At 43.5% G+C, this 12,528-nt stretch overlaps 1 protein-coding gene across 4 annotated transcripts in view; it reads right to left on the bottom strand.

Moving 5' to 3' along the window:
• Positions 1 to 447: 447 nt before the first annotated feature.
• The window catches only part of PCMTD2 (protein-L-isoaspartate (D-aspartate) O-methyltransferase domain containing 2), a 30,901-nt gene continuing 18,820 nt past the window's right edge, over positions 448 to 12,528 (bottom strand). The window contains exons 4-7 of one of the 4 annotated variants that reach the window (XR_010319337.1): positions 12,020 to 12,191; positions 5,388 to 5,511; positions 4,450 to 4,549; positions 3,085 to 3,196 (exon numbers count right to left, since the gene is read on the bottom strand). Coding sequence is in view for 2 of the 4 variants with exons in the window: in XM_064276420.1 (XP_064132490.1) it covers positions 2,820 to 3,196; positions 5,388 to 5,511; positions 12,020 to 12,191 (673 nt within the window). In the remaining 2 variants the exon portion in view is untranslated. Of the gene's footprint in view, positions 3,197 to 3,697; positions 4,550 to 5,387; positions 5,512 to 12,019; positions 12,192 to 12,528 lie in introns of all 4 variants that reach the window. The other 3 variants (XR_010319336.1, XM_064276420.1, XM_003421755.4) reach the window with 3 other exon arrangements.

The following is a 12,528-nucleotide window of genomic DNA, read 5'->3' as shown; positions in this document are numbered from 1 at the left end:
AGACCTCAGCTCTGGGTAGCTGCTGGTCAGGGAAAGGATGCACAGCCAGTTGATGAAGGATAGAGTCCTTCTAGCTTGTGACCTAGCCCAGGGGGCTAGAGAGAAAGAGTGAGGGGTTGGCTGGTCAGAAGTGCAGGGAACTGTGCAGACCCCTGAGCTTACCCTGGGACCTGATGACCTGGCTCAGGGCGGCTGGGGAAAAAGTCTGACCTAATTCTGGGTGGTCAGAGGAAGAGGAAGTGCCTCAGAAGTGGCTGGTGATGAGGAATGGAGATGTGGGACGGTGAAGCCTGGGTCCACACTCATCCTTACCACGCAGTGAGCCAGAGGTGGGGTTTGCCCACCTTGCCTCTTTAGTAGTGCATTGTGACGACGCATCTTAATAAAAAAAAAAAAAAAATGCATGTTTTGAAAAGAATGAAATCAAGAATTTAAATCTCACACAAGAGACAGCCGAGAAGGCTAAAATGTCTTAACTGACTTTATTGCCATATTTTGTATTCATCCATGTACTGTGTTTATTTTTAAAACCTATGTTTCAAATATCTTGCATTAACCCCCTGAAAGTTCCAGACTGGCACAAGTATTTTTACATGCATATTCGATTTTTATATTACATACCAAATATTTATAAATTTGAAATGTTTTGCACAAGGCTATGGCCTTATTACTTTTCAAGATAAACATCATTAAATTACAGACTACTCAAAACATCAATGTAAACAGCTGTCAAGACATGGTTTTACAATATATTTCATAAAACAGCCTGCAGAGAATACAGATTATATTTTATCCATCTGAAAACAGATAATAATACACTATACTGGACTCTTGTATAAGGTGCTTAAGCACTGGAAAATGTATTCACAATTCCCCTTTATTTTTGCTGAGATAAATGCCAACCTATTTCATACATACATCTATATATTTTTCAACCAAGTTCTGGGTTTGAAAAAAGCACAAATTGACAACATGTAAATATAAAATCTTGAGAAAAGTTTTACAGACATGGGAGAAACATATCCTACGCATTGTACAGAGTTTTTTACAATCAAGCGTAAGGACAAACGTGGTAAAAATATACATGCTCCATATGAAATTACGGGGGAAAATCGAGTCAAGCAACCTCGCATGACAGATGTCACAGACACTGCTCATTCAATATTAGGTACAGAAATGTCCATGTGCCTGCTGAGCTCTCCATGTGTTAGAAGAGTGTGGACAAGTATCTGCAAACTACACAGTGTCAGCAAGTGAACCAAGCAAACCATGGGCTTCTCTCTGAAAGAAGGAAGCTTGACTGACTTTGAACTTTCTTTCAAATAGCTTCAATTTACAAATCAAGGGCGGTATGCATGTTTTCCTGCTATGCATGCAGGTGGCAGCAGGGTGAAAACAATTCGGATACCAGGAGACAGAAAAGGTCCAAAATAACCAGCGCTCAGCTGAGCAGGTGAAACTGGAGATGCTGAGCCCCAGATGGTTCCAGTTATCAAAAATCTGGAGGCCCAATCCCACACAAGCACTCTGAGGGTCTAGGTTCATCATTAACATTTTATATATTTTTATTTTGGTGGAAAAAAAAGTTTTTTAAAATAATCAACGTTTTCGAGTAAGCAATGTAACTTCAAAACAACTAACCGATGTAAGTAAGGATTGCCATTTCTTCCACACCCACAGTTGGATATAGACGCGATGCTCTCACTACCCGAGGGCCTCCTGACACCCACCCAGGGCCTGGAGAAACCTAGTTCACAACTCACTACAAGTTAAACTGTTCTTATACAATTGAGTGCCTAAAATACATCCGTTCTCCAGAAAATCACAAAACTAACAATGTTTTTTTCTCCAGAATTATAAAAGATAAAATCTATGAATCAGTACTAAAGTATAAAAAGTATAGTTGCTGAAAAATCGCAAACTGAAGCCAAGAAAGCAGAGGCCGTCCACACATCAGTCCCACCACTAGGAGAACAAGTGAAGAATCTGAAATGGTCTCAGGAGTTGGATGAGGAGTCACATCTTTTGTTAGTGTAATTTCACTTATTAAATACACAGACACAACTTGTTTCATTTTTCAGGATATTCTTTCAGGGATCTCTTGATAATGGTTCTTTTAAAAGTAACAAAAGGTGCCAGGAAAAAAATGTCTTAGAATCCTTTTGGAATTACAGAAAGACATCTGGCAATTCGAGAATTTTATTACTCTTCCTCAATCAATTCCATTTTCTGCTTTAAAAATTACAACTGACAAATCAGGTAAGATTTAATCAATTTACCTAAAAACAAAGAAGGGTTTTCCAAGGATGTTTCCTCCATCTAGAAAAATCAAGGTTAGTGAAACTCAGTGCTAGTACATAAGATGCTGATACCATAAAAGGAAAACTTAGACGTAGGCATCCAGAAAGAATTCTGTACACTTATAAACTTGTGCTTTGTTTCACGTTTCATAAGCAAAATGCTTCCAATTTCTGTTCTCATCTGAGTGATTCATGCACGTACCCTGGCGCGGGGCAGGCAGCAGGTGGTGCTGGCACCGCACGGCACTTCAACCAGTGAGACAAAGACTCCTCCCGGAGACCCTCTTCCCTTTGGGAAACATACTTCCAGGCAGTTAACATTTGTCAGATTATTTGTAAAGAAATCATACTATTGTGTGAAAATCTGAGAGGACTGTCAAGTACAAACGAGGAAGAGGAACCAAGGCGTGGAGGCGGCAGCTCCCACAGATGCTCCTACCAGCAGATGCTCCCCACAGCAGTAGGGCAGCCCCCGCCCATCCTGGGCCGTTCACGCCCCCCTGCCTCATCACGGGAGTCTTACTTCTCTCTGTAGTAGAGCAGGTAGTACTTCAGGGGGTCTGGCAGAGGGAGGCTGAGGACCCTCTCACGTAGGAAGTTCATTGGGGGATCTGGCTTCACTGCAGGTGGGGCCCTGCCTTCGTTTTCCTGCCGCTCCTCTTCCCAGTCCTCACAAGCGTTGTCATCGGAGGGGTTGGAAATGCGGCTAGCAAAGACCTCTTCGTCCAAAAAGACTATAGTTTCCACCCGATGGCGGTGAGTTCTTCTTCGTTTGAACCTGGGAGTGTTCTGTCCGTTTCCATTTTTGCTCGCTGTTTCCTGATGGATTGTTTTCTTTATCGCGGCCCGGATGGCAATGCGGGCCAGGTCCTGGAGGCTTCGGACCACCAGCAGCGCTACAGGCATAAGGACAGACATGACCCAAGCTAGTGTAAGCAATGTGACATGAAGCCGCAACATCTAAACATCTAAACACCCTGCACAAAGAGCAGTGGCCCACAGCCTCCTGCAGGGAAGGATCCAGGGAGAGGACAGTGTTCTCCGATCAGAGGGGCCCCCAGCATGGTCCAGAGTGCTCAAAGCAGCACATTCAGCTGTCCCAGAAGACAAAGTGTCCCCTCCCTTCCTGGGGATGGGGTCCCATGGCAACTCCCCTCTACCTGGCTTCCCCCTCACAATCTGCCACTTTTTCTTCCCTTACCACGCCTTCTAGAAAGACTATTTCCACAGCTCCTGTATGACCTGCAGGTGTTCCCCGTAAGACAGTAATGAGATGGCGCCCCACAGGCCACTAGGACCCCAGGGCGGCTCTGGCCCTTCTGTGCTCCCATTCCCCTTTCTACGTGGCTTCTCATCCCTGGCCTTTACTGCATTCCACAGCTTCGAACAGCACTTACCAGACCACAGCCCAAGCCTCAGAGGCCACACAGAAAATAGCTTCCCACAAAGGAAAAGGCAGAGTGATCCCCCGAAGTCTTTCTGCTCCAGAGGCCAGGATCTCAGTCTCCATCTTTATCGCTCACCTGGGAACTTCCCCCAGCCTCCTAGCCAGATTCCTGGCCTCATCTTTCTGCTTCCATCCTCTGAGACCTGCACTGCTGAGCTCACCGTCTACAGTGATGTGACTCTTCACTGTTCTAGGAAACTCTGGTCCACAAACTCTGAAGTTGAAATAACTTTATTGCTTATTCCAGGAGCTCTGAATAGCATCAAATGATTGTTCACGGTCAAAGACTTACCTCGAAACCTGCCTCACACCGTGTGTCCACACCATATTGAGAAGCCACCCTGGTCCTCATCCAGCCCTTGCACCAAAAGATGTGCCTGAAACCGGGCACCCTGAGAAGCCTCTCTGCACCCCGCCTATGCCCTCGCCTCATACACTCCACCAAGATGCTGGCATGGTGGTGGCCTCCCCACCACAGGCAGCAAAAAGCACAACTTAGCTTCTTGTTACCTGCCATCGAGTCAACTCCGACTCATGGTAACCCAAGAGGTTATTCTGGTGGGCTTTTCAGGGAGCTGCCTTAGACAAGTTCACCCTCCCTCGACCACCAAGGTTATCCAAAGCACAGATGTGGTGCTCCACAGCCAACGTGACAAGTTCGACTCTCACCGTCCCATCTAATTTCCCCCAGGCCCTCCTCACCTCACTGGGTCAGGTGCCTCCTGAAGTCTCCATGTCTCTGCTGAGACCACTCTTCCACCAGGAGGGTCTTTCTTCCCTCTTTAGGGAATTCCTTGTCACCCTTGAGAGCCAAGCACAAGTCAAGCCCCTGAGCCAAGCCCCTCTGCTTGTGCCATTGTTGTCCTGGTCTACGACCCACTGCCTGGGCTCAGCAGAGACCAAGGCAAAGCATAAGTATTCAAAACAGCCCAAACCACCGTTCTGGAAGGAATCCACCAAAATGTTAACAATGGCTGTCTTAGTACTAAAAAAGATGACTATGTAAAATTGTTTTTCTCCCTCACTTCTTTTTTTTTTTTTTTTGCATTTTCCTCATTTCCTAAAGGATAAAAAATGAGAATGCAAGCACAACGGTTTTAAGTAAAACCTACTGGAATTCTCATTGTATGTGAATTTTTGTTTAAATAATAAAATGAAACTAGGATGTCTGCTGGCTGTGAAGGAGCGAAATGGGCAAAGTGGGCAGCTAAAACCCCCTCCTGCTGTGGAGAGGAGGGGTCTTTTGCCCCACACATCATCAGACTCCCAGCACGTGGGTCCTCACAGCCCTGAGGGCTCTCTGGAGCCCTGTGCTCAGTCATGCCTGGAACTCTCCGAACTCGTCTCCCTGTGGAGGAGGCCAAACGTCTAGCTCCCCGTTATGAAGGTCTTCTGCTTGCAAAGGCGTAAAGAGCAACAGCTCTCTGAGACTTAGAAGGGGAGACTTAGAAGGGTAGAAATGGATTGTAATTTTTTACATGCCAAAAAATCCCTGGTCATGTGTGAAGGTTTTGGAGGCGGGGGCAAAGGGGGAAATACTGATTAATATTAAAAGTTCCTTGTAAACTTTGTTTCCCTTCCCATTCTACTGAAATTAAGAACATCTACAAGACAAAACCATTTGAAATCCTTGTACTTACGTAACTGGACAGGGTGTGATATTCCCGACTCTGAGCGGCAGGGCTGGATCAGAGGAGCAAAAGAAACAGCCAGAATCTTTTTGGTTTCCCAAGCAGAAGGACCAATACGTGTTATCTTTGTCAACTATCCCAAAGACAAAATGAGAATACTGAAAAGATTTGGCTACTAGATAGCCTATAATTAAAATATAATCACTCCTATATATAATCCTTAAAAACAGTGATGCACAAATAATGAAATATCACTGCAGAAATGTTGACCCCCAACACACTCACGCCTCTAGGCCTAACATGGTTATGGTGATACATGCGGTAGAGAAGCAAGGTGGAGGAGGAAAGAGGAAACTATCAGGTGTATCTGGGAGCGAGGGTTCTCACAAGATCCTGGGCTTTCGGAAAAAGTCGATGCCTGGGGAAAAGGCAGGGGGGAAGGGGCTGCTCTAAAGTAAAAGCAGTTACAACCAACTCAATACCTGAACTCATACTGAATCCTGGGCTGGGTTCTGTTTGTTTTTTAGAAGGGGCTACAAAAAACACTCTTACAGCAACTGCAGACTCTTGGCCATGTCCCATAGAAGACACTGTTACAGAACTGTTGATAAGGTCCCTAAATGTGAACCTGGCACCCTGGGCATATGGGAGACCACCCACCCCTGGGAGGTGCTATCTCAAGGGTGCAATAGACTTCCTGTGACACCCACGGTAACACGGTGCAGCACAGGTGAGTTCCCGGGGAGACCAATAAGACCAGCACACTGCTAACCACAGGGCATGTGTGACCTGCGCAGCTGCCAAGTGTCCAGCAGCTTCCAGTGTTATTTTTGGTCAGCTCTGCCTTGCAAAGAGTACTTGTTAATCTTGTCTAAAAATAGCTAAGCTAGCAAATCCTCTAAAAACTAAGATTCTATGTGCTGAGTATTAAAACTAAAAGGACGTAATAAAGGAGCCGTATACCAGATAAACATCAAGAAGTTATTCACATTCATGTATACCAGCAAAAACATTTTTAAAATGGAGAATTTCTAGTTATAATGAGCACCAATCATTTAAATACAATCAGTGATGTATGAAACCTTAAACAAAGCCAACTATAAACCCTGATTTAATATTTCTGGATGTGCAGAATAAATACTGTACGGACATCTGCAATCTTCCAATTAATCTAGATGTGACACAATTCCAGTCAAAAGCCCAACACCTTTCTGCAATGCAAACAGAGATTTCTAATATCATTTGTATAAAGAAAGACATCTTTAAAATAATGTTCCAAAAACAAAGAGCAAAGACGGGAACCATCGCCCATTGTGCACAATGTCCTCGTAAAGACAGCAGCACTGAGACAGAGGGCAGCCATTAGCACCCACTGTCCCAGGGCGTCCCCACTGCTAATGGTGCTGGCAGCACCTAGCGAGTCCACGTTGGGGACCAGGACTTTCCCTTCACACTGCTCAGAGTACAGACTTTGGAAGGGTGGCAGGCAAGACTTTCTAAAATGCAGAGCCTTTGGTGGGACATGAGCACTTTTGAGACTGTGGCTGGAGAAGATCCTAGAAGCTGGCTGAAAGTGAGACACAAAAATGTCCATAGCGGGTGCACAGGTCCTTCATGTTGGCACGCCTCTAACAGCAGAAAAACCCAGGAAGAGCACAAAGACCCCTCAATGAATCACATTCCAATGTATCAATAAAAGATTGTTAAAAATAAGCAAAACAGAGGAAAAAGGATTTGGTAGTTAAAATGAACACCCACTAGTTAGAAATAAACAATAAATGATGCACAAAGCCTGGAAAAGACAGTCTTTTTAACAGATGGTGCTGGCATAACTTGATATCCATCTGCAAAAAAATGAAACAAGACCCGTACCTCACACCATGCACAAAAACTAACTCAAAATGGATCAAAGACCTAAATATAAAATCTAAAACGATAAAGATGATGGAAGAAGAAATAGGGACAATGCTAGGAGCCCTAATACATGGCATAAACAGTATACGAAACATTACTAACAATGCAGAAGAGAAACTAGATAACTGGGAGCTCCTAAAAATCAAACACACATGCTCATCCAAAGACTTCACGAAAAAAGATTACCTACAGACTGGGAAAAAGTTTTTAGCTATGACATTTCCGATCAGCGTCTGATCTCTAAAATCTACATGATACTGCAAAAACTCAACCACAAAAAGACAAATAAGCCAATTAAAAAATGGACAAAGGATATGAGCAGATACATCACTAAAGAAGACATTCAGCTAGCTAACAGATACATGAGGAAATGCTCACGATCATTACCCATTAGAGAAATGCAGATCCAAACTACCATGAGATTTCATCTCACTCCAACAAGAATAGCTTTAATCCAAAAAACACAAAATAAGAAATGTTGGAGAGGTTGTGGCGAGACTGGCACTTACTTATACACTGCTGGTGGGAATGTAAAATGGTATGACCACTTTGGAAATCGATTTGGTGCTTCCTTGAAAAGTTAGAAATAGAACTGCCACACGATACAGCAATCCCACTCCTTGGAATATATCCTAGAGAAACAAGAGCCTTTACACGAACAGATATAGGCACACCCATGTTCAATGCAGCATTGTTTACAATAGCAAAAAGATGGAAGCAACTAAGGTGCCCATCAACAGATCAATGGATAAACTATGGTATATTCACACAGTGGAATATTACACATTGATAAAGAACAGTGAGGAATCTGTGAAACATTTCATAACATGGAGGAATCTGGAAGGCATTATGCTGAGTGAAATTAGTCAGTTGCAAAAGGACAAATATTGTGTAAGACCACTATTGTAAGAACTCGAGAAGCAGTTTAAACAGAGAAGAAAATATTCTTTGATGGTTATGAGAGGGGGGAGGGAGGGAGGGTGGAAGAGGGGTATTCATTAATTAGATAGTAGATAAGAACTACTTTAGGTGAAGGGAAAGACAACACACAATACAGGTGAAGTCAGCACAACTGGACTAAACCAAAAGCAAAGAAGTTTCCTGAATAAACTGAACACTTTGAAGGCCAGCATAGCAGGGGCAGGGGTTTGGGGACCACAGTTTCAGGGGATATCTAAGTCAACTGGCATAATAAAATCTATTAAGAAAACATTCTGCATCCCACTTTGGAGAGTGGCGTCTTGGGTCTTAAACGCTAGCAAGCAGCCATCTAAGATGCATCAACTGGTCTCAACCCACCTGGAGCAAGGGGGAATGAAGAACACCAAAGACACAACGGAATTACGAGCCCAAGAGGCAGAAAGGACCACGTAAATCAGAGATTACATCCTCCTGAGCCAGAAGAACTAGATGGTGCCCGGCTACACCTGATGACTACCCTGACAGGGAACACAACAGAGACTCATAGCAACCCTATGGGACAGAGTATAACTGCTCCATAGGGTTTCCAAGGAGGGCCTGGGGGATTCAAACTGCTGACCTTTCGGTTAGCAGCCATAGCTCTTAACCACACCACCACCAGGGTTTCCAGGCTTAATGTAGCAAACCCTAAAAACTGAAAGAAAATAAGCTGTGTATCTGGCTGGTAGTGTAACCTCCCAGGAAGTATTATTCCATGCTCTTTCTGGCTCTAAACATAGTGACCTGAACATCCCTAGTGCATTACAAAGGCTAAAAAGGCAAAAAAAAAAAAAAAAAAAACTTCATAAAAAATTGAACTATTTTCAGTAACCAGATGGCTGGTGATATGATGTATTACAGGATAAACAGTAAGCAGAAGTGGCTGGGCACCAGAACTCAGCATGTGAGAGAAGGGAGATACTGATGTGAGATGGAAGAGGTTACTAGAAACCCCCCTGGTCCTAATTCTGAATTGAAATTAGCAGTACGAATTCATGGTACCTTTTATCTTTTCAAAGTGTGTGTGTGTGTGTGTGTGTGTGTGCGCGTGCGCACAGGTATGTGTGTGTATGGGTGTATGTGGGATATGTGTGGCAGGGTTGTGTGTGTGTGGGATATGTGTGAGAGTGTAGGATATGTGTGTGGGGGGGTTGTTTGGGGGGGATATGTGTGTGCGTGTGGGATATGTGTGTGGGATACGTGTGAGTGTGTGTGGGATGTGTGTGTGTGGGATGTGTGTGGGGGGATATGTGTGAGTGTGTAGGATGTGTGTGTGTGGGATACGTGTGTGAGTGGGATATGCGTGTGTCTAAGATGTGTGTGTGCGCTGTGTGTGTGGGATGTGTGTGTGCGATGTGAGTGTGTGTGGGGTGTGTGTGCGGGACGTGTGTGTGGGACGTGTGTGTGGGATGTGTGTGTGGGATATGTGTGTGGGCTCTGTGTGTGGGATGTGTGTGTGTGAGATGTGTGTGGTTATGTGGGATATGTGTGTGTGTGGGATATGTGTGTGTGTGGGATACGTGTGTGTGGGATGTGTGTGGTGTGTGGGGCATGCGCGGGTGTATGTGTGTACTTCCTGGCTCTAGAGGTCGGCAGAAAAGGCTAAAAAAAGATTAAAAAAAAAAGAGAGACTAGCTCAACAGCAGTGAGTATCTACTCCTAATACCCCGATTGTATCTAAAAACCAATCCCCATCACAATGGAACAGGCATTCTCCGAAAAATGGTTAATTCCAAGTCTGTGGTAAAAAAATGTATAAACCGAGTCAGGGACACCTTTTCTTACCAGAAAGCAATGAGACTATCAAAGACACTGAGGCCACCAAAGGACTCAAGATCCAACCTGAAGAGGCTTCCACTGGCCAAAGACAGAACAATTTCAGCTTCAGTCAGAATAATGCAGGTATGTTTAAATCCATGAATTCATAGTGATACTAAAACACAGACAAACACACCACATCGGTCACTACCTTTGGCAGAGAGCTGATAAACACAGGTGGAGGATCAAATTCATCCCATCTCTTCTGTACAGGATATGCCAGTGACAGAAGGACAAAATGACAGAACTATGAGGCATTATTCTGGGGCCCCCAATGGACAAATGGATCAGACAAAGAGGCCTCCAGTCATGCTATGCCTTGGCATGGAAGGACATTTCCCCACCAAAAACTGTTCTTAAAAAGATAAATAAAACCTGGATCTACCCAAATCTCTGGGTCCCACTGCCAGCTTGGACAGTAACTTTATGAGACAAAAGGAAATAAGATAGAAAGGAGAACCTATAGATTAGAAAAACACTTAAGACATATATTAACCAAATGTAACATACGAACCTGAAATGCATCCTCACTTGAACTATTAAAAAATTTTATAAGACAACTGGGAAAACCTGAACACTAGTGGAATATTTGAAGATACAAACCGAAATCCAAATCAAACCCTTTGCCAATGAGTCAATTCTGACTCATAGCCATCATACAGGACAGAGTAGAGCTGCCCATAGGGTTTCCAAGAAGTGACTGGTGGATCTGAACTGCCAATTTTTTGGTTAGCAGCTGAGCTCTTAACCACTGTGCCACCAAGGCTCCTTGAAGATGCTGTTGTTGTTGTTAGGTGCCATTGAAACTGTCCCAACTCACCGCGACCCCGTGTACAACAGAACAAAACACCGCCCGGTCCTGCACCATGCCCACAATCATTGTTCATTGTTATGCTTAAGCACATTGTTGCAGTCACTGTGTCAATCCATCTTGTTGAGGGCCTTCTTCTTTTTTGTTGACTCTGTATTTTACCAAGCATTATGTCCTCCTCCAGGGACTGATCTCTCCTGACAACATGTCCAAAGTATGTAATTCATTTTTTAGGTTATGATAATGGTTTTTTTGTGGTGATGTTCAAAACCAGACACATATTATAGACACATAATATTTATCGATGAAAACTTTTTAAATCTAAGGGTACTCACTAAAGCCTTTGTATAAGAATAAATAACTGAAAAAGCACACACAGCCTGATGTTCTAACAATGTAGAACAGTACATGATTTTTTAAGTAAACACTGCAAGTTACAAACCACTATGTACAATAACATTTTTAAAAAGGAAGGACTACAAACGGAAAGAAAAGTGCTGGAAGAATTATACATTAATGGCAGTTACATCATTGACTATGAGCGGTTTTTCTTAATATTCTTGTCTTCTGAACTTTCTAAAATGGATATTTTAGAACAAAGTTAATTAAATGCTAACACTTAAAAACAGCACAAAATTGCACAATCTTTTAATTTTTATCATTTCTGTGTTTCCTAATTCTTTGTGTCTGACACATTCATGTCTATTAATGATTTATTACAATCTATTTTTCCCAATGAAATACAGTATCTAAAACACACACAAACATTCAAGAGCAAATAGCAAACTTGGAGAAGATTCCTACAAAATACCATCAAGGCAGCAAACACTCAGAAGAACAGTTATATGCTGACTTGGGGCGGGGTAGGGGGAAAGATGGTGGAGGGGAAAGAGGGGAACAGTGAAAAAAGGAAAGAAGCAAGGGAGAGGAGCAAGGAAAAGAGGAGAGAGGTGAAGAGAAGGTTCGGAGCACAGGCCTTGCGCCTGGAATGGCTACCTGTACGACCTGGGTGAGCTCCTTACCTATCCCTGCCTCTGTTTCTCATATGTGAAATGGAGAGGTTGCTGCGAGGGTTCCGAGGGGAAATCTGTGCGTGTGAAATGCTCAGAACAAACATCTGTGAGGGAGGGACTCTGACCTTCTCTTCCAGCGGCATGACAAGGATACCCCCAACTTTGAGCAGATTCTTCATGTAGTCTTCATGCTCTTTCTGAACACCAGCCCCACAGTACACACGATCATACTGAGTACAATCTGGAGAGATTTCTAGGCAATTGCCAGTAACAAACGATGGTTCACAGAATTCAAACCTGAAAGTAAAAAATGTTTTCTGCAACTAAATCTATCACGTTGTGACATGTCTATGAGGAGCACTGTCGGCACAGTGCATTAAGTGCTCGACTGCTAACCAAAAGGTCAGTGGTTTGAATCCACCAGCTGCTCCTTGGGAGACAGATGTGCCAGTCTGCTTCCATAAAGGTTACAGCTTGGAAACTCTACGGGGCAGTTCTGTTCTGTCCTATAAGGTCTTTATATGAGTCACAATCAACTTGACAGCAATGGGTTAACATGTCGATACAGTTATCTATTCTATCTGTGGGTTATGTTTTAATGGTAAAATTCCACAGTAATGTAATACATTTATAA

The sequence above is a fragment of the Loxodonta africana genome, chromosome 24 (genome assembly GCF_030014295.1).
Source record: "Loxodonta africana isolate mLoxAfr1 chromosome 24, mLoxAfr1.hap2, whole genome shotgun sequence".
Taxonomy (NCBI): domain Eukaryota; kingdom Metazoa; phylum Chordata; class Mammalia; order Proboscidea; family Elephantidae; genus Loxodonta; species Loxodonta africana.
Note: the sequence above shows the minus strand (reverse complement) of the source record. Positions and strands in the feature narration are given on the sequence as shown.